This window comes from Panthera pardus, unplaced genomic scaffold (genome assembly GCF_024362965.1).
Source record: "Panthera pardus isolate Hobbes unplaced genomic scaffold, ASM2436296v1 HiC_scaffold_24, whole genome shotgun sequence".
NCBI lineage: Eukaryota > Metazoa > Chordata > Mammalia > Carnivora > Felidae > Panthera > Panthera pardus.
Window position 1 is genome coordinate 139,796,930 of NW_026526810.1, and position 23,249 is coordinate 139,820,178.

Consider the following 23,249-nt stretch of genomic DNA (forward strand, 5'->3'; position numbering starts at 1 on the left):
CCTGAAATGGTTCCTGGATTTGCCATTCCATTATGGATTTAGCCAGACCAAGGAACTCACTTCAGCACATAGACAAACTACATACTTGCAAAGACTTGGGGGTGATAATTAGAATTTCATACCCCACATCATCCTTAATCATCACAGAAGAGGACGTTGAGGATGTGTGGATTAGGAGAACAGATATGGAACATGAAAAACTAGACACAAAATTCCTTCAGGGAAAATCTGCCTGGAAACGGGCCTGGAACATCCAGAATCATTGTCCTTGGCCCTTAATGAGATTTGGAATGCTCCAAATAGCAGGCAGGGACTGACCCCCTTTGCAACAGTATTTTCTAAAGGAATCCTTAACCCTTTCTTTACTGATTGGGTGAACTTCATGATAACTTATATGACCAAGTTGATGCCATGCATAGCCATGTCCAAGAAGTAACAGGTACACTTGGGTCATATCATCCACAGACAATAAGAACATGGCCTCTGCCACTGACTACCCTTGCCACCCTTTCTACAGAATATGGGACGCTCATCAGGTCTTCAGAGAGCACCCAGTGCCACCTTGCTGAGAGGGACCTTATGACGAACCCCTAACCGACTACACTGCCATCAGAATAAGGGAAAGATTCTTCTGGATTCACGCAAGCTGCACAAAATAGTTCCAGATCGCCATTGTCAAGACCGTGGATGACCATCCCCATGATGACCATTGGTAAGGATTCCCAGAGCCAATTCCCAGGCTTCAGAAGCACATGGCATCACATAGTAGGTCACGGATCAAAAAACTGCATTTCCACCTAGTTTTATTTTCTGGCTCTTTCCTGTCAGGAAAAAAAAAAAAAAAACCTTTTTAAAATGGAGCCTACCCTTTCCCCCACTATTAAAAGACTGACTACATTTCCTGCTCTCCCTCTGAACCTCTATGACTGTCTGTCTTCAGACTGCATCTGCCCCTTTCACCTGCGTAGTTATCTCAGCAGGTCAGACACAGACCCTTACACCAGTTTTCCAAGTCCCGTCTACAGTAAATAATCAGTCTGATTGTCAATTGTTTTGTCATCGGGATAGCAAGTAAGCACCCAAAGTAGTGTTATTTCCTGCCAATGTAAGCAGGTGAATGCACCATATGGATGGACAAATGGAAGGGTGTGGTATCCACAACCAGAACGACAATGTCTCTCTGCATTTCCTTCCACTGCATTGATTGGGACCACAACTTTGATGGAAGCTTCAGGATGGTCCTTTGCTCAGGTGAAGTATTGGGAGAGAATATTTCCCTTTGTATGAAGACAGTCATGGTGCTAGGTTCTCTCTCTCGGTGACATAGCAAGGCAGTCTGGTGCCAGATGGTCACTAGGTGCTCCAGCATAACCCCCATGGCACAAACACTTTCTAGATCCCAAAATGTTTCATTGGCACTCAGACTACCTGTGCATCAAGTGGCATAGCTCAGCCACTTCCAGGTAAGGCTGCCTAACAGCACAAGTCATATGAGAGTAGACCGAAAATCTGGAGTAGCTCAGTCAGGTGACAAAACCCACCTTATAGCTGCTGAAGGACTGCAGGCCTCCCATGTCTCACAAACTTTCAGGAATGTATGATAATTGACCAGTGACAGTGACCCTCAATTGCCCAGACCAGTGGGAACTCATGACAGGCTCTACATGAGCTGGTCAGCCTAACATCTTGGCACTCTTTGGCCTGTTAGGAATTCCCAAGGCAGCAGGATAGAGATGTACAGGTTGAGAGCAGACTGTGGCTGGGACTCCTTGGTCTTCGATGCTGAATGGGACATACTGGCTAGCTCAGTCATGACAGAGTCTCCCCTGTGGCTCTTGAGATACCCTCAACTGCCTAGACAGTCTTGGGAATGTGAGCCATCTTATGGACAGCTGGGAATTTACATTTCAGTAGTCAAGTGTAAAGCGCCACCTGTTAGGAGGGGGCTTTAATGCCCGTCAAGTGGGTAGACTGAAAGGAGAAATGGTGTGCTTAATGTCCCCGCTCCTTTAGGAAATCTTGAATTATGGGGTGCAATTACTCAGTCCTCTATTGCACACAATATTGATGTACATATACTGTCTTAAATGGATGTGGGGGGTGCAATTTGCAGTCCTACAGACTCTTGATATGTAGCTCCCCCCAGGAAAGCCAGGCACTGGGTTTGTTTCCACTGGACTTGATGGCATGTGAGGGCATCCACACCATTAGGAAGACAATGCAGGGTCAAAGGGGCCACCGTTGGTAAAAGAGATTCAGTAAAGATTTTTCCAATAGTGACATCAAAATTATGTTGAGACCCTTCTACTATCCCTCCCTTTATACCTGGTAAACTAAAAGGCACCACACTTATATTTGGAGGGGTTCCTGGGAAGCACTGTACCTTGGCTTCAGGGTCAATGAGAGAAATAAAGTGTTGTTTGTGTCTGCGTCCTACACGGTAATTACAGAAGTGTAGAGGCAGTTGTCCCAGGAGGAAGGACATACTCCACAAACCTCCGGGTCGCTAGGCAGGGGCCTTGGCATCTCCCCACCCACTGGGATCCCAGCTCCCCCCTACCAGGGCTGTCATGTCCAGAGAAGTGATGGCAACCACCCGAAGGGTAGGAACAGCATTCTCTTGAAGATCCCAAAGAGTCTGATCAAAGTTTCTGACTTGTGTTCAGGCTGCCTGAGATTAAGTCACTAGGACCCCTCTTCTCAGAGCTGTGCATAAAGAGAAGTGTGGGCATCATCTCTAGAGCAAGAGATCTGGGTTGAAGTTCTACCCCTTGAATGGGGCACTGCTGGGACCCTCCTGTGGGCTCCTATCTATGGAGGTGGTGATCCCATCAGCATTTGCAGCAAAGAAGCCTTGGGATTCTTGAAAATTCTCCTTTTCACATCTGACTATGGCATGCATGCTAATGCCTGCTACACTACAGCTGGTATTTCCATGAATTGTATTGGCACAAGGCTTAAGATCAGAGTGGTTCTTCAAGAAGAACTCCTTAGATTCTGTTGTCACGTGCCTCTCCCCCACGTGGAAATGGACAAGGGCTCATGGGCGCATGACATAAGGCAAAAACAAAACAAAACCCAAATCCCACACCCATTGAATTGTCCCCATTCTATCTTAGAGTTGGATTGCATCACCTGGGCTTGACCTCTCCCAGTGGGCCTGTGCTGTCGTGCCATAAAAATCCAAGTCCGGAGAATCAGAGCTTCTTTCTTCCTACCTCTGTGGACTCTGGGGCCCTAGGGAGCCTCTTCCTCAGAGCCTTCCCCTTTTTCCTTGGTGTGTGTCTCTTGCCATGTGCCTTGGGGTGATTGCCATAGCTTTTGATACAATGAAAAGACTGGAAGCTCCGTAGGTTGTCTCTAAGTAAACAGGCCGTTGATACCTTGAGCTTTTCAGTGATTTATGAATCTGGGGCACTTGGACCAATCCAGACAGCTGTAGTATGTCAAGTGCTTAAAGCAACAGCTTGAAGCCAATTGTGAAGACCCACTAGAGCCAATCAATGTCCTTGTCTCCCTCCCTTTGGATAAATGATTCCAGGAAACCTTGCATTTTCATGATGGTGTAGTGCCTGTCACCATTTCTCTCTTTCACACTGGTCCGTGGATATGTTGGTGTAGTGGTCTTGACAGGGAGGACCTGGGATAGAAATTAGCTCTTCCCAGACACGTGTGCTGAGGCCTCCCACACTGAGGTGTCCCCGACAACACCTGTTAAGTAGGGAGCCATTGTCAGCAGCAGTGAGGAATGCAGCCAGTAGGGGGAGGTTGCCTTGGTCATGTCCTCCGCCCAGGGAGACATGATGCTCCTGGTAGAGTTGCCTCTATCACTAGGTAGGCATGGCTAAGCAAGCACAACACCAGGGTACTGGTTGCAACACAGTGGACCCAGCAGCTGGCGTCTTCTTCGACGCTAATCTAGGGATATGGTCTTCGGTGTCCAGCAATATCTCACTTGGAGATGAGTAGGAAATACACACCTCTGGAACCCTAGGATGGTGCCTGATTGTTGGTCTCTGCAGGGAGTCTGACCTTTTATGGCACTGGTAACTTAGGATGGGGGTTTCTGGCAACACGTGGCATCAGCCCAAAGCAAAGCTACAGACCACCAGCAAGCTCCAGCTCTTTCCCAGAGCAGCTGAGATGTGGGGGTGAGGAACGAGTGAGCCATTCTCAGTGGTAACACATTGTTGGAGGGCACCACCTAGACCCCCAATCCCATCCCTGGGGACAAATGTGTTGGGGACCCCAGCTGTTGAACAGAATTAAGAACATGTAGACTGTATCCTGCTGAAGGATTAGGCAAGAGCCATTGCTCAGGGGGTGGACAGGTGGCTCCCTAGGCATCTGAGCTCTGGCTTTGGATACCTGAGATGCATGGGGCCCTCTGGCTCAAGGTGGCGTTTCAGTGCACCCCCAACAAAGGAAATGGAGGCACAGGATTTATGACTCACAGGGCCCAGAAGCAAGGGTACACAAGGACCTTGGGAAGGGCAGACCTCCTTCCCACAGTCCCAGTGATCAGGACATAGAAAACAGGGTAGCAAGTACCTGATTACTTGAGAACGGATGGGGCTGAAGTCCCTAACTTTTCACAGGCTCACCTCTGTGTGGTTATTCAAGAAGGCTCTCAGAAAGCCAAAGTGGGAATCCTAGGCAGATCCTTATCTAAGGTTAAACTCACTGAAAAGTAGGCAAGAGAAAGAGAGCAGGGATTCACATTCATCGGGCTCCAACTGGATGCCAGAGTCATCCATAGGCACTTGTGCCTGCCTTTCTGATTCATTTCATTGGGTGCTCCATTCAGTCTCATGGTCTCAGTCTCCCACATTTGGAAATTTTGTCCTCAGGGAGGCACAGCTTGTGCTAGGTGGAACCTAATGCCAGTCCCCTTCCCTCACAGCCCACAGACACTCCAGTTGGAACGGGCAGTGTGGGTGGGTGGTAGCCCTCCATTATCCTGAACCCACATTGGGACTGGGGGAAGACAGATTACCTGGAGAATGAGAAAATGTTCAGTGTGCAACCGCACAGTTTTGGAGACAACTCATGAGTTTGTCCCTGAAAGAGCTTGTGTGAACGTCTCTTAATTCTGGAAGCATATACCTCAGTTCAAGACCCAGATGCAAACTCAGGTCCTCTGCACATAATCTCGGGCTCAGTTTGGGCTCTTGGAAGCTTAGATATATACGTAGAGGCCACAAGCATGCAGTGTTTAAGTTTTATTTCAGCGTTCTGGTCAGTGAGCCATGAGAGATGTGTGTCAGAGCCGTGATGTGCCTGTGGACCCCTGTGTCTCCTGCAGACCCCCGAAACGTGGATTTCAGCTCTGCAGCCTCATTACTGTATTTTCACACATGTGCCAGTTGGATTGCCTATAGTTGTTCAGCAGTGAGGAGGCTAATTATGGATTGTCGTCAGCAACAATCAGTCCCTTAACTTTCTCGGGGTTGATAATTTGACATTTGTGGCGACAACACAAGGAATGCAACTATTATGGCTTAAATGGGACCAAAAACCACTCTGAGATATAACAGGGATTCATGACTTTGCCTCACTGGCCGCATTCTTGTTGGAGGGGTCCACTGCCTGTGCTCCCACCAGTGCCTCGTCCAGTGCACCATGGAGGATCCCAGCTTATGTGGCAATGGCAGTTCCTGTTAGTGTCGCACGACCCTCTGTGACTGCATTTCTCTGGGATACAGTCATAATTCAGCTGAGCCACACGGCGACTGCAGTAGGTGTCCTGACAGATGTTTCCAGGAACACATGACATATCAGTTTTCACATGACCAATATCGGTTGTGCTATGACATGAACCCAGCCGCAAACACCAGAACCCTGAGATCTCAGATGGATGGAATCCAACATGCTTTTGCAGCTGAGGGAGATGTGTGATATTGCTACACTGCAGCCTTCCACAAGGCACGTCTGTGTGGGAACAGGGTTCAGTGTTGAATTCCCCGGGGTCTTCTGCAGTGTCCATGTCGGCTGCTTTTTTGATTTATGGTCTAGCAGACATCTTCACCTTTCCAGAATTTTTGCAAAGATTTCTTGACAGTGCATAATGCAGTGAGTGCAGTTCCCATGATAGCAGCAGCCCTCTTCAGTGCACGGGGTTCCATCTTGCATATGTAAGTCCTCAGGGCCTGACAAGGACACCCCACGGCAGGATTCTGGAAGATCACATATATTTTGGATTGGCCTGCCAAGTGTCCCAGCATCGAAATCGGTGCAGTTTGTATAGCATCTGCCTGTATTACATTTGTCCCCAGAGGTTAAAATACTATCACTCATAGAGCATAGATTGCTATAGCACTGCTCTAAGGAGCTGCAGTCACAATGCTTGCCTGGGTCAACTAAGTAGTTTCCGAAATGATTGTGGGTCAGGCTTTTATTTCAATGCACCATTCAGTTGTTGAAGAGGCACTTGCCTAATATGCCACTAATTTTGTGCTGTATATGAATGAAGTAACACTTCCTGAAAGCTTCAGGTATACAAGAGAATTGGGTCCTAATGCAGTTGGACCTTTTCTGGCAAGCATATTCATCAGTGTCAACCCACAAACCAATATTTTTTGCAATCTGATGTGTTGCTATGACAGACAAGAGTAAATAATGTCTGCCTAAATAACCCATCACGATGGGGCTTTGTGGATGGCATATACTTCATACAACTGGACTGAAATTAACTTCATGGGATCCATTTCGAATCACAACTAAGGATGAGTGGGGTTCAAGAATTCAAAAACCCTTGGACTCATAGTATCGAAAAAAACGGACTCTGATGCAACACATATTTGCCCATGTTAGCTGGATCTCTCTCATTATAAATTATCATGAAACCAATATAGTAACTTACATGAATCCCATGAAACAATGAGTCAATTAAGCTAACTAGCCTTATTAGGAATTGGGCACCTTTTGACCTGTGGTTGAACACACTATATATTGTTTTGGAACTGTGAGCAGAATTCCGTGATGGGATGACTACAACTTACTAGAGATCCTGAGGACTGTACTGGCATTTCCTTGAGGAACAGGGGTCCCTATGCTCCTTATATCCCAGGTTATAAGTAGGTCCCGTTGCATTGGTGTCTGCCACTCTCTGAGAAACAATGTGTTCAAATGTTGGGAATCGCTGATGTGTCTGATTTCATAGGCAAGGTCATCCTACTTCATGATACCTTCAAGGCCCTGATAGCACGTGTCCATGGAGACCATGGAAAGAGGAATCTCCTCCAGGTAGCCGAGGTAGTAACAGTCTGGAGGCATGGAGGGGTAGTCCATCTGCAAGTCTCCCTGATCATCCTGAGTGATCATCAGCAGATGTCTGGACCTAAAGGGTTTCCTTGGCCACATGTGGATAACGGGTCTTTTGTCCCAAAACACAGGCTACAGGACAGCCAACCAGTCATCTGAATGCCCTTGCCATTGTGCAGCTCCTTCTTTGTAATTACCACCTCAAGGAGATGTAGCGCCATGAGGGACGACCTTGAGAACCCTGGACAGGAGCCAGCACTGCCCAGAATGCAAACTGCAAGAGGGATGCCCTCAAGGTGACCTGGCCCTCTGCCACCCTCATGCCCCTGCTCAGGGACATCTGCCAGTGAGAGTGGATAAGTGGAGGATCCTCAGCAAAGTGAGGTCTAGGCCATCTGACAGAACAGAGGGCTGTACCAGGTGGCCAGTCCCCTGCACCTGGGATCCACTTGTGGGTTTAGGTAACAGTCCCAGGGTGTGGCATTGTGTGACCCTGCACAACAGTTCAGCTGGGGTGGATGTGGGAGAAGTAGGTGAGCCAGTTCAAGCCGTGCTCACATGGACGTAGTAAGGACTTGGACCCAGAGACATGGCTGTATTCAACACATTCCATCTTTCCTCCAGCTAGTGAATATGGGATATGAAATTTTAACACCCTGAACTTCTCTACCAATTCCATGTCCTGTGGTACTGCTGGGTCACTTTCTATGGATGACTGCTTTTCCTCATTATGGAGACCAATGCTTCCTACTTCCTTGGGATGTGGAGGTGGACATTGTCAATTTTACCTTTATAGGTGACTAAAAAAATAGCTTCGTCGTTTTTCATGTCTCATTCTGGTTAGACATTAGTTTTCAAGCCATTTGATCCTTTGGTTTTTGGTTTGAAGCTTCCTCTGAGTTTACTGAGGAAACATTTCCCAGTATTCTGTCATGATTGGTGAAGTACAAGGTTGTATTTTAGTATTTTTTTTATGCCAGCTGGGGAGAACAGAAAGTACTGCTGACCGTGTGTGAGCCCCAGGGGTTTTCCGCTCTAATCCCTTATTGGGGTTCTTTCCTGGCCTCTGGCAGTCTCCTCCCATGCATGTGTGGTTCCCTCCTCAGCTGGAGATGCCAGGGAGTGGAGGTAACTTTGGCAGCTTGCACCGTGGAGTCTGCACATGATCAAAAGACGTTATCAACCATGGAACTCCCTTGTTTGATTAAATATGCTCTCCTCCTTTAAAACCCCCTGCGTCAGGGAGAAACCTCAGAGTTGGCTTTTGGACAGGAGTCTGCATTCTTACCAGTGGCTGGCTTTGTGCATAAAGCTCAAATTCCTTTCCTACCAAAACTCAAACTTTGAATGTTGACCTTTCCAGCAACAGGTAGCTGAATTCGGGATTTGATAACAATAAAACAGAGTGGAGTGGCAGTTGCCAGGCGCTGGCAGAGAGGCGCAATGAGGGTTAGATATCAAGGTGTGTGATATTCTGTTATGCAAGATGACTAAGTTCTAGAGGTCTTCTCCACAACATTACATGTGTACTTAACAATATTGTACTGTACGGTTAAAATTTAGTGAAGAGGGTGGATCTCAGTTTCAGTGAGATCTTACCACAATACACGAGTTTTGCTTCTCACACAAAGTATGCATGGACACACACTCTGTACTGATAAGTGAAAATAATTTAAAAAAATGTACATACTTTGGATCCTAGCCCTGGGGATATGCCATTTACAAGTATCTTCTTCCATTCCATAGGTTGTCTTTTAGTTTTGTTTATTGTTTCCTTCACTGTGCAGAATTTGCTATTTTGAGGTACTCCCAAGAGTTCATATATGTATGTATTTAATTTTCTTGTAATATTTTTAATTTAAATTTAAGTGTGTTAACCTACAGTGTAGTATTGATTTCAGGTGTAGAATTTAGTGATTCATCACGTACATATAACACCCAGTTCTCATTTCAACAAGTGCCCTCCTTAATGCCTATCTCCCTTTTAGCCCAACTTCCCCACTTCCCCTCAGTTTGTTCTCTGTATTTAAGTCTCTTCCTGTTTCTTCCCTCTCTGTTTTTCTCTTATTTTATTTTTCCTTCTCCTATGTTGTGTTTCTTATATTCCACATATGAATGAAATCATATGATATTTGACTTTTTCTTACTGACTTATTTCACTTAGGTTAATACGTTGATGTTCCACACACATTTTCATTCTTTTTGATGGCTGAGTAATATTCCATTGTATATATTTACCACCTCTTCTTTATGTGTTCATCTCCTGATGGATATTTGGGCTCTCCCACAATTTGCTTGTTGTTGATAGGGCTGCTATAAACATTGGGGTCCATGTGCCCCTTCGAATCAGCATTTTGGTATCCTTTGGATAAATACCTAGTAAAACAATTGCTCGATCACAGGATAGTTCTATTTTTATTTTTTTCAGGAATCTCCACACTATTTTCCAGAATGGCTGCACCAGCTTTCATTCCCACCATGTTAATTTTAGCCATCCTGACAGGTGTGAGGTGTTATCTCATTGTGGTTTTGATTTATGTTCCCTGACGAGGAGTGACAATGAGCCTCATTACACGTGTCATTTCGCCATCTGGAAGTCTTCTTTGAAAAATGTCTATTCATGTCTTCTGACCATTTCTTCACCAGATTATTTGTTTTTTTTTCAGTGTCGAGTTTGAGAAGTTCTTTATAGATTTTGGATACTAAGCCTTTATCTGATAATGCCATTTGCAAATATCTTCTCCTATTTTGTCAGTTGCCTTTTAGTTTTGTTGATTGTGTCTTTGCTGTACAGAAGCTGTTTATCTTGAGGTCCCAATAGTTCACTTTTGCTTTTGTTTCCCTTGCATCTGGGACATGTCCAGTAAGAAGTTGTTCTGACCGTGGTCAAAGAGTTTGGTGCCTGTGTTTTCCTCTAGGATTTTGATGGTTTCCTGTCTCACATTTAGGTCTTTCATCCATTTTGAATTTGTTTTTGTGTATATTGTAAGAAAGTGGTCCAGTTCCATTAGAGTTTCCTGTTGCTGTCCAGTTTTCCCAACACCCTTTGTTGAAGGGACTGTCATTTTTCCATTTGATACTGTTTCCTGTTTTGACGAAGATTAGTTGACCATATTGTTATGTGTCCATTTATGGGTTTTCTACTCTGTTCCATTAATCTATGTGTCTCTTTTTGTGCCAGGACCGTACTGTCTTGATGACTACCGCATTGTAATATAGCTTGAAACCCAGAATTGTGATGCCTCCATTTTTTTCTTTTTTAGGATCGCTTTGGGTGTTCAAGGTCTTTTGTGGTTCCATGATAATTTTAGAAATATTTGTTTTAGCTCTGTGAGGAATGCTTGTATTATTTGACAGGGATATTTGCATTGAATTATTTGCATTGAATGTCTAGATTGCTTTGGGTAGTATCAACATTTTAACAATGTTTTTTTGTTTTAATCCATGTGCATGGAATATTTTTCCATTTCTTTGTGTCTTCTTCAATTGGTACCATAAATGTCCCAGGTTTTTCAGAGTAAAGCTCTTGTAACTCTTTAGTGAGGGTTATTTCTAGGTATCTTATGTTTTTTTGTGTAATTGTAAATGGGATAAATTCCTTGATTTCTCTTTCTCCTTCTTCATTATTGTTGTATCGAAATGCACAAATTTCTGTATGTTGATTTCGTATGCTGCAGCTTTACTGGTTTATTGTATCAGTTCTAGTGGGGTTTTTTTGGTGGAGTTTTTTAGGTTTTCTGTATGTAGTATAAAATTCAGCTCCAAAACTGAATAATCCTATTAAAAAATGAGCAGAAGGCATGAATAGACTTTCCAAAATGCAACATACAGATGGCCAATAAACACATGAAATGATGCTCAACATCACTCATCATCAGGGAAATATAAATCAAAACTACAACGAAATATCAACTCACTCCTGTCAGAATGACTAAACTCAACTACATAAGGAACATCAGGTGTTTGTGAGGATACAGAGAAAGAGGAACACTTTTGCACTGCTTGTGGGAATGGAAACTGGTGCAGCTTGTCTGGAAAACAGCATGGGCATTCCTCAAAATGCTAAAAATATAACTACCTTATGACTGATCAATTGAACTACTAGGTATTTACCCAAAGGATACAAAAGTACTAATTTAAAGGGGATTGCAACTCTATATTTATAGCAGCCCTATCAAAAACAGCCCAGCTATGGAAACAGCCCAAGTAACCATTGACCCATAAATGGATAAAGTATATGTGGTATATCTACACACACACACACACACACACACACACACACACTCATACTCATACACTGGAATGTTTCTCAGCCCTGAAAGGAATGACATTTGCTATTTGTACTGATACGGATGGAGTTAGAGAGTATTATGCTAACTGAAACAAGTGAGAGAAAGACAAATATATGCTTTCATTCATATGTAGAATTTAAGAAACTTCAAATGGGAAATGGGACAAAGAGGAGAGAAGAGCTACACCAAGAAATAAACGTTTTTCAATGTTTTTAAATTTATGTTGAGATAGAATGGGGCGAGGAGCAGAGGAAGCGGGAAGGAGAATCCCAAGCAGTCTCTTTGCTGTCAGTGCAGAAACCAAAATGGGGCTTGATCTCAGAATCCATGATATCAAGACATGAACCCAAATCAAGAGTCTTAGGCTTAAGCCATGGAACATATAAACCCAACAAAACAGATTCTTACCTATACAAAACAAACTTATGGTTACCAGAGGGAACGTGGGAGGAGGTTTGGGGAAGTAGGTGATGGGGTTGCAGGGCCGCACTCATAATGAGCACTGGGTGTTGTATGGAAATGTTGAATCGCTATATTTTACACCTGAAAGTAATACTACATTGAATGTTTACTATGTGGAATATGAATAAAATCTCAAATGATGTATTTACAGTGTCTGCAAATGGCCTTCTTGGCATAGAGCCCATGAAGAAACATTTATTCCAGAAAATATACTGACAGACGGCAAAGCTAGAATTTTGAGCTAAGGTATGTGCCTTTCCTTCCCCACCCCAGCTCAGCAAATGGAAACTCCAGTGCAAGGAGCTGGGACTATAGGCATGTGCCACTGAGCCTGGCTGCAACCTCCCCTCCAGACTGTTGCAACCAATACCAGGGTTCCTGGTGACCAGCTCCTGTTCAGAGGACTCTTTCCCAGAGGGACAGGATGTCAGTGGCCCTAAGCTGTTTGCTGTTGAGGCCAAGCCCCAGCAGGTGCCACTGAGGACTCACTCATTGTTTGCAGCCCCACTCCCAGGATGGAAACTCTGCCCTGGGCACAGTCCACTCGGGATGCTGGGAGCCTGGTCGCCCCAGACCTGACTTGTACGGCAGGGGTCTCATGCCACTAGGACAAGCAAGGCTCAAAGAAGTGCAGCTGCCACTCACCCCTAAACTGATCCCTCATTTTGTCCCCACCTGCAGCTGCAGAGTTTTGCCCAGGGCAGGGGGGAGCTGGAGCAATCCACTAAACCAAGGTGCAAATCTGTTTCAGTATAACTGACTTCATTTCCAGCTGAGGGTGAGGAAGGTCTGGGCCTCATGTTGTGGGAGAGTCAGGTGCAGGAGACAGATGGTTTCAGTGGAGTATTCCTAACCTACTCCTCCTCACCTGCAGGAGAGAGCCAGAGCCAGGGACAGTGGAGGGAACAGCTCCTGTCAGAACACATGTCAGATTATGGCCTCAACAACTCTCCATTCAGAGGAGTCCGAGGTTGTAGGGTTTAGTCTGTGGAGAGTTGAAACATGAGAGCATTGTTGAGCGCAGGACAGCATTCAACATGAGGCAGAGGAACTTGTCATGTGAATGTTGGGCAGAAAGAGATAAAGAAACCCAGCCAAACACTGTCATCTGGGCTGGCTGTGTGAATGTCCCAGGCCACACCACCTCTGTAGTCTTTGAGACGACTTCCCTTCCCTCATATCATGTCTTTGAGGTTCTCCTAGTTTCAATTCTGCATCAATAGCGTCACATTTCTGTGGCAAAGCATCCCATTGATGGAAGTTTCATACTTGGTTTATTCCTTTTTATTTAGAAAGACTTTTGCCTTATTCCTAGCTTCTAACACTAAGATGCTATAAATATTTACACACCATTTATTTTGTGAGCATGGGATTTCACTCTGGAGCAGACACTCGGGAGTGGTATTTCCAGGTTACATGTTAAGTCATCCATGTATAATTTCATAAGCAACAGCCAACAGTTTTCCAGAGCTGGTGTTCGTGTTTCATTCCTACCTGCAGTGTTTGAGGCCCCACGTGTGCTGGATGCTCACCTGGATGGTGTTGCCAGTGTTCCCTTCATACCTGAGCCCTCAGGATGAGTGCATAGGGCATCTATTGCATTCTTGATTTGAATTTCCTTGACAGTTGATGGTGTGAAGAGTCTTTTCCTGTCCTTACCTAATGTGTCTATAACCTCTAGGACGGGATGTTTACTACGCAAGGCTGTGCTTGTTTTATAGAGTGTTGTTTCCTTTCTTCCTATTGACTGTTGAGGGTTCTTAGCATATTCGGGATGCAAGTCCCTTGGTGGTTATGCAATTTGTGAATATTGTCTTTTCCTCCGTAACTTGTCTTACTACTATTGATTGCCACGTGTTCAGAAAAAAAATTATTTGATTTTCACAAAGCCCATTTATACTATTTCTTTTTATGGGCCTTTGGTTCTTAGGTATAATTTTGGTTTTCATAATGATTGATTGCTTGTGACTGATAATTTTTTTTTTTAAATTTTTATTCTTGAGACAGAGAGAGAGAGAGTGCAAGTGGGCGAGAGGCAGAGAGAGGGAGACACAATCAGAAGCAGGCTCTAGGCTCCAAGCTGTAAGCATAGAAACTGACACGGGGCTCAAACCCATGAACCGTGAGATCGTGAACTGAGCTGAAGTCAGATGCTTAACTGACTGAGCCACGCAGGCACCCCAGTAATTTCTTGATTTACAATATAACTAAAATCTTTTTTTTTTTTTTCCTGGTGTCTCTCAATGCTGACTTGTTCGCTAACTGGTCTCTGGTCTCTGTTGTTTGTTTTTAAGTTTATAGTGTGTAGTAACTCATTTTCATGGCATGGTTTTTTCATAATATATGGAAATTCTGTTCTCATGCTGAAATTGAACTCAAGTTTCACAAGATATGCTGTGTGTGTCTTTTTGGACAGATTGTTTATCAGATTTGATAGATGTGCTCCGGGGCCAAAAAACACGTTAACCTTTCCAAGTTTTGGGGTTTCTATATGTGTCAGGAGCCATTGAGCTCTGTGCCCACAACCAAGTTCATGACTCAAGATGTTTCCTTCACAATTCTATGCGAAACGCTGACAATTCATTCTGTGCATTGTCACTGTCAGACACTTCATGAATAGAACACATGAAACTGTTTTATCACTTCCTGCAATTATTTTTTGTTTTGCATGTTTCGGAGTATAAGATTTCTTCTTCCTTCCAAGGGGAGCTCATACAGCATTTGTGGAATTATTCCAGGCTTCTCATGTCCTAATGCTTTTGCAACGTGCTGTACAGTGTTTCACTAAGTGCATATTTAGGTTTATTTGTACTCTGCCACTTTGGGTGATAGGAGCCCATGAGACAGGCTGCACCATATGGGTTTTTATTTGTCCCCATGTAAGTGATCGGTCAATTTGAACATTTATAGAACACATAGCCCCTCACTTTCATGCACCAGAAACAGGGGACATGCTTCTTTTCAAAGAGAAGGGAAAGGAATAAAAGGGAGTGGAGCCAGCAAGGTCGTGGGAGGAAACCCAGAGCCTGGCAGGAATGGTCATCTCTCCACACTTTTCAGTCCTGCAGATGAGGGTCCCTGCTGTGGTCCAACCTGGGTTCTTGTGCAGGTGTCTGGACAAGTTGCCCATGGGGTGTCGGCACAGTGGAGTTGGGAAGGGCAGCTGTGGTTTGAATTCCAGCCCACCTGGAACCACTGTAAAAGTCATGAGTATGTTAATTAATGTCCACTAGCATTTAGGGATAAAATGAGTAAATGCAAGAAGTTAGACTCACTACCTTAGATTCCATGTTGACGACAATTTGTGACAATGTTTCTCCCTTCCTTTTTTTCCACTTTTCTAACTTTTTAAGTTTGTGTTTAAATTTTTATTAGATTACATACTGTGTGATATTAATTTCAGTAGTAGAATTCACTGATTCATCACCCACATTCATATCCAGTACGCATCAGAACACTTGGCCTACTTAATCCCCATCATCCATTAACGCATCCCCTACACCCCTGTCCTCCAGCAACCCTCAATTCGTTCTCTATCCTTGGAGTCTTTTATATTTTTTCTTGCTCTTTTTTTCCCTTTCCCCTATGTTCATCTGCTGTGTTTCTTAAATTCCCCATATAAGGAAATAATATCATGCTTGTCTTTCTTGGACTGCCTTATGTCACTTAGCATGATATCCTCTAACTGCGTCAACATCTTTGCAAATGGCAAGATTTCATTCTTTTTTATGACCGAATAATATTCTAGTCTATACATATATATGCATATTCATCACTCGGTGGACTTTTGGTCTCTCTCCTCACTTTGGCTCTCATTGTTAATGCTGCTATAAACATTGGGGTGCATGTGCCTCCTCAAATCAGAATTTTTGTATCCTTTGGGTGAATACCTAGTAGAGCAATTACTGGAGTACAAGGTAGTTTCAGTTTTAAGTATTTAAAGTGTTTTCTGGAATGGCCACACCCCTTTGCATTCCCACCAAGAGTATAAAAGGGTTCCATTTTCTCCTCATCCTCATCAATATCTGTTGTTTCCTGAGTTGTTAATTTTAGCCATTCTGAGACTTGTGAGGTCCTATCTCATTAAGTTTTGATTTGTGTTTCCCTGTTGTTGAGTGATGATGAGTATTTTTCATTAGCCATCTGGATGCTTTGTTTGGAAAAGTGTCTAGTCATGTCTTCTGCCCATTTCTTCACTGGATTGTTTGTATTTTGGATGCTGAGTTTGATATGTTCTCTATAGATTTTGGATAGAAAGGCTTTATGAGATATATCATTTGCAAATACATTTTTCAATTCTGTAGGTTTCCTTTTAGAGTAGTTGATTGTTTCTTTAGTTGTGCAGAAGCTTTTCATTTTGATGAGGCCCTGGCTGTTAATGTTTGCTATTGTTTCCTTTGCCTTCTGAGACACATCTAGTAAGAAGTTGCGATGTCCAATGTCAAAGAAGTTGCTGCCTGAGTTCTCCTCTAGGATTTTGATGGTCTCCTGTCTCACATTTAGGTCTTTCACCCATTTTGAATTTATTTTTGTGTATGGTGTAAGAAAGTGGCTCAGTTTCATTCTTCTGCATGTTCTGGTCCAGTTTTCCCAACACCCTTCATTGAGAAGACTGTCTTTTTTTTTTCCCATTACATAGTCTTTCCTACTTCATTCAAGATGAGGTGACCATACATGTGTGAGTCCATATCTGGGCTTACTAGTCTGTTTTATTGATCTGTGTGTCTCTTTTGTGCTTGTAGCATACTGTCTTGATGACTACTGCTTTGTAATATACCATGAAGTCTGCAATCATAAAGTCTCCTGTTTCTTTGTGTAGAATAGACATGTCAACAATACTTGCTCCTTCAATCCTGAACATTGACTGTGTTTCCATTTCTTTGTGTCATCCTCAGTTCTTTCATCGTGTTTGTATTTTTCAGAGTATAGATCTTTTAATCCTTTAGTTATCCTATTATTTTTGGTGCAATTGTAAAGGGGATGGAATTTTTTTGGATTTGTCTTTCTGTTTCTACATTATTACTGTATACAAATGCAATAGATTTTTGCATGTTGATTTTGTATCTTGTTACTTTGCTGAATTTGTGTATCAGTGCTTGCAATATTTTGGTGGATTCTTGGGTTTTCTATATAGAGTGTCATGTCATTGTGAAGAGTGAACGTTTGACTTCTTTCTTGCCAATTTGAATGCCTTTATTTCTTTTTGTTGTCTGTTTGTGAGGATAAGACTTCCAGCTATGTTAAGTAGAATGATGGGAGTGGGCATCCCTCTTGTGTTCCTGACAGTAGAGGAAAAGGTTTTTTCCCTACTGTGGATAGTACCTGTGGGGTTTTCATATATGGTCTTTATGATGTTAAGGTGTGTTTCCTCTATGCCCTGTTGAGGGTTTTTATTAAGAAAGGTTGCTGTACTTTGTCAAATGCTCTTTTTCACATCTATTGAGAGGATCATATAGTTTTTATCCTTTATCTTATCGATGTGTTGTATGACATTGAGTCATTTGTGAATATTGAACCACCCTTACAACCAAGGAATGAATCCCACCTGATCGTGGTAAATGATAATTTTAACGTATTTTTGGATTCAAGCTGCAATTATTTTCTTGATAATTGTTGCATCCATGCTCATTAGGGCTAGTGGCTTTTAAGTCTCCTTTTTAGTTGGGTTTTATTTGATTTGGAACCATGGTCATACTGTTCTTATAGAATGAGTTTGGAAGTTTTCTTTCCATTTCTATTATTTGGAACAGTTTGAGAAGACTAGAATATTCTATGCTACTTAAATAGATTATTTACACTCTTCTTTAAATATCAGGTAGAATTCACCTGTGAAGCCATCAGGCCCTGGTCTTTTGTGTTTCAGTAGAGTTTGATTACGGATCAATTGCTTTGTTCATTATCAGTCAGTTCAGGTTTTCTGTTTCTTCCTATTTCAGTTACTGTAGTTTACATTACTGTAGGAATTTATCCAGTTCTTCCAGATTGACCAGTTTGTTGGCATATAAATTTCCAAAATATTTTCTTCTAATTGTATTTCTGTGCTATTAGTTGTGATCTCTCGTCTTAAATTTGTGGTTATATTTACTTAGTCTTTTCTCTTTTGTTTTTGGCAAACCTGGCCTTGGGTTTATCATTTTTATTTATGATTCCAAAAACCAACTTATATTTTCATTGATCTGTCTAATGTTTTGTTTGTTTCTTTATCATTTGTGTGCTCTAATGTTTTTTATTTACCTTCTGCTGGCTTTAGGGTTCATTTGCTGTTCATTTTCTAGCTTCTTTAGTTGTGAAGTGGTTGTGTGTTTGAGATTTTTCTTCTTTCTTGAGTTTGGCCTGTATCGCTATATATTTCCCTCTTCCAACCACTTTTGCTGCATCCAGATGGGGCACTGGCATGTTTTCATTTTAATTTGCATCTATGTATTTTTTATTGCTTCTCTAATTTCCTGAAAACCTCATTAATTCTTTACCACAATGTTCTTTAACCTTAGGTATTAGTGGTGTTGCCAAAGTTCTTGTGGTTGACTTCACGTTTCATAGTGTTTGGTATGAAAATGTACATGTATGATCTCAGTCTTTTTGAACTTGTAGTGAGCTGATTTATGACATAGTATGTGATCTGTTGTGGAGAATGTTGCATGTGCAGTCAAAAAGAATGAGTATTCTGTTGCTATACGGTGGAATGTTCTGAATATATCTGTTAAGTCCATTTGGTCCAGTGTGCCTTTCTAAGCCATTGTTTCCTTATTAATTTTGGCTTAGGTGATGTGTCCATTGCTGTAAGTGGAGTGTTGAAGTTCTCTATTATTATTCTTTTATTATTATCAATAAGTTTTTTGATGTTTCTTATTAATTGATTTATGTATATATCAGTGCTTACCCTTTCGGTGTATAAATATTTAAAGCTTTATATCTTCTTGTTGGATAGACCCCTTCATGATGATGTACTGACTTCCTCATCTCTTGTAACAGACTTTGGTTTAAAATCTAGTTAGTGTGATATGAGTATGGTACTACACCTTTCTTTTGATGTCCATTAGCCTGATAAATTGTTCTCCCTCCCCTCACTTTCCATCTACAGTTGCTTTAGGTTGAAAATGAGTCTATCGTAGGTAGTGTACAGAAGGTCTTGCATTTTTTTAATCCATTCTGATATCCTTTGTCTTTTGATTGGACCATTTTTCCCTTTTACATTCACAGTGATTATTGATAGATATAAACTTTTGCCATTGTGTTATCTCTAAAGTCCCTGTTTCTGGAGATTTTCTCTGCTTATTTCTAGTCTTTGTTTCTTTTAGTCTTCCTTTTCCACTCAAAGAGTCCCCTTTGATAATTCTTGCAGGGCGCTTGTTTAGAGGCCATGAACTCCTTTGGTCTTTGCTTTTCTGGGAAATTCTATCTCTTCTTGTGTCCGAATGAGCCTTTCTGGACAAAGTATTCTTGCTGCATAATTTTCAACTGTGCATGTTGTGGATATCATGTTACTCCCTTCTTGCCTGAAGGTTTCTGTGGATACATCTGCCATAATCTTTTCTTTTGTCTTCCCTGTTTATTTAGTGACCTCTTTTGTCTTGGTGCTTATAGCGTTTTCCTTCTTCTGTGTATTTTACCAATTTCTCTCTGATATGTCTCAGTGTTGGCCTGCTTTTTAAAAATAATGGCATTCTCTGTGCCTCCTAGATGTGTATGTCTGTTTCCTTCCCCATTTTGGGGAATTTCCCATGGTAATTCACTCAGATAACTCTTCTTCCCTTGTTTTCTCCCTCTCCTTCTTCTGGGACTCCTTTGAAAAGAATTTTATTACACATTATGGAGTTGCTGAGATCCCTAAGTATATGTTTGTGAGGCAATACTTTAATTTTCCTCTTCCTTTCTGCTTTATTTCCCCCACAATGTTATCTTCTATGTCACTTGCTCATTCATCTGCTTTACGCCTTGAGGTCATTATATACCATCAGTTTCACATCTTGGTTACAGCATTTAAAATTTCAGCATGCTAGGTTTTAGGTCATTTCTATCTGCAGTAAGGGTTTCCTTCATGTCTCCTATGCTTTCCTCAAGCACAGCAAGTATCCGTATGATAGTTGTTAAAAATTCTATTTCCTTGTGAGAGTTTTTAGAAATTCTGTTTGAGGCATATTAGTTATATGTGCTTTAATAATATCCCTGGCAATGACCTTTTATCGTTTTTTCTTTTGGGATGAATTCCTCCATCATGGTGTATGTCTATGTCTCTGCTTTCTTAAGTGTTTTAGAAAATCCTGTTTTGTTTTCTGCTTCTAGAGTAGTGTCTTTATTGAAAAGTGTTCAATTGCTGTTGAGGGCTTGACTCTTTAGGAAGCATTTGTTGCATATTCTGTGTGCACTGTGGTGTTGTGTATTGGCTGCTCTGTCCCTCAGCTAAGTCCTCTGCAGAGTTTCTCCTTTTCTCCATCGATGAGTGTTTAGACATTGTCCACAATGTTGTGAGTTTTAACCAGGTGAGTTTGTTCTGCCTGTTAAAAGAGGCTAATTCCTATTTCCCCTAGAGGTGAAGCTATGCCTCACTATATGGTCAGTAGACTTGGTGCCTTTGGGGGTATATGTCGTCTTTTGAGGGAGGGGCGCGGTGCTGATCTGGTTTCCAGGCCCTCTTTCTCTAGTAAGGAAGCACCTGAGGAAGGCAAGGGGGGGGGTATAGCTTGGTGTCAGTGGCTTAGCTTCTACTGGGAGGTTCTGTGCTGCTCACTGAATTCTGTCCATGCTGATTGGTGGGAGGAAATATTGGCATCAGCTCCCTGTCTAGTCCCTTGAGTTGGAGTTCCCAGCTTCCCCTGTTCAGGAAGCCCTCCCACAAAGAGAACAATCTGTACCTGTGGGTCCCAGGCTTCCATCAGAACCCTGCCTTCACCCTGTCTGTGTCCAAACCATTGGCCCACCTGGTGGCACAGGGCTCTTATGTTTTATCTCAGGAGCTCTAGCTGGGTTTGAAAACTCCAAATTATATGAACTCAATATGACTGGGACCCCAGTGATCCTCTGTGAGAGGGTCTCGCTGTGCTGTGGCTGGAGCTGTTTATCCCAGGAGGGCAGTTGCATGAACACTAGGGGCTTGGAGTTCATGGTGAGGAAGAACAAGGAGGCAGCATTCAGTTAGCTGCTCTCAGCAGAGGCTCCTATGCTAATGACCAGGGCAGTGCAATGGTGCCTGTCAGCTCTCCTGCCCCACGAGAGGCAATACACCTTTTACGAAATGCACCCTGAGAAGGGAACTGTCTCTCCCCAAGTCTCCCAGGGGATTTCAGACCACAATGCCCCCTATGCGACTCTGCCTTCCTTCTCCATAGAAGCACAGCTATGCCCACCGGGCTCCATGCCAGTCATGGCATGGACTTCTAAATCTTCAGTCTTTGACCTGCACATTTACAGGAGGTTGACTTGTCATGATTACCTTTATGTGTCATCTTGACTGCATCATGGGTGCCCAGACTCCCCACTGTTTCTGTGGATGTCTGTGATGTGTTCCAGAAGAGACTGGCATTTGTATCCATGGTTTCTGTCTGCCTGGGCATCACCCATTCCATTAAGGTTAAGAATAGAAACTGATGCAGACGGAGGAGGAATTCCCTCAGTTTTACTTGCCATGTGCATGTTTGAATTGGAACATTGGTCTCCTCTGGGCCTTGTTCTGAGAGTTACATCATCAGCTCTTCACGTTCTGAGACTAGAAACTAGTTCAGCATCAGATGAGAATTACACCACTGGTTTTCCTGGGTCTCCAGCATGTGAGAGTGGAATGTGGGGCTTATCAATGTATTTAGTCATGGAAACCAAGGTTCTTTGGTTTCTGTTCCTGGGGAGAATCCTGACTAATACATGGAGATGAATTATCTCTTCTTTAGAGGAATTGGATAAAGCTGTAGCTCATTTAAAGTCCTGAGTAGCAAGTGCCAGGAGGGAAGTGTGTCACATTGTTGGGACAAGTGCTGGGTGAAGATAATGGGGGTCTGGGGGATCCTGTAGTCCTGGCTGCACAGTGAGTGCATCTGGGACTCCTGTAAAGGTTCAGCTGTTGTGCGTCAGGAAATCTGCAATTCACTCATACTGAGAGACAGGAGTAAGCAATGCAAACAACTGTGTCTTTGTGCATGTTAGGGTAGTTTTCCTATGACAACACAGTTGCTAATTCAGAGAGTTAATAGATAAAGACAGAATCCTGTGACCAGAGAGGCTCCCTAGAGAAACTGCTGTGTGGAGAGGAAGCCCCAGACCCTGACAGAAAGCTTCCTTTAACCTCCATCTGCACCTCCTCCTGGGAACACAAAGCAGAATTGTGCATAGTGTGCGCCCCCTGGTGGTGCTGATCCCCCCTGCAGGGAGGTTTGTGTCTGGGCTCCCAGTGAGGTCCCCTCACCGTGTCACTTGCACAGTAATATGTGGCCGTGTCCTCGGTCTTGAGGCTGTTCATCTGCAGATACAGCGTGTTCTTGGCGTTGTCTCTGGAGATGGTGAATCGGCCCTTCACGGAGTCTGCGTAGTATGTGCTACCTCCACTATTACTAATATATGCGACCCACTGCAGCCCCTTTCCTGGAGCCTGGCGGACCCAGCTCATGTGGTAGCTACTGAAGGTGAATCCAGAGGCTACACACGTGAGTCTCAGGGACCCCCCAGGCTTCACCAGGTCTCCTCCAGACTCCACCAGCTTCTCGTCACACAGGACACCTGCAGACACAAGACATGTTGGTCAGGAAACTGTCACACATCCACTGTCTCACTCATATCCACTCACAGACTCAGTGTCCCTCGTTCACCATGAATTACCTTTTAAAAGAGCAACCAGGAAAACCCAGCCCAGCACAAACTCCATGGTGAGGTGTGTGTGTTCTGTGCTGATCACAGAATGGGAACACCTGGGACTCCCGGGGCTGGGGCTCCTCTCCCAGCTGCAGGGTTGGAGCTGGACTGGTTTAATCAGCACAGGGAGGGCCCTATTTGCATATCCTCTGACTATATATCAGGCTCCAGACTTAGATTTGTTTCAAATTTAAAACCAGTGTTTGAGAGGCACTTCTGGATCACTTCTTGCAGAAGGGACTGTGACAGTATAAATAATTCTGATCTGTGAACACAGTGATCTTTTCATCTGTGTTTGCCATTTTACATGTCTTTCTCCCAGCACATCATGTTTGGTATACTATTTTACTTTTTAGTGAAATTTAATCCTAAATACTTTATTTTGTGCCATATATT

General features: G+C 43.1%; 1 gene segment (V, D, J or C); it reads right to left on the bottom strand.

Annotated features, from left to right (window-relative positions):
- LOC109261495 (immunoglobulin heavy variable 3-23-like) overlaps positions 1-22,940 on the bottom strand; it is a 38,887-nt gene extending 15,947 nt beyond the window's left edge. The window contains 1 exon segment of the V gene segment in view: positions 22,821-22,940. Within this exon segment, the coding sequence occupies positions 22,821-22,866 (46 nt within the window).
- Between the last annotated feature and the right edge of the window lie 309 nt (positions 22,941-23,249).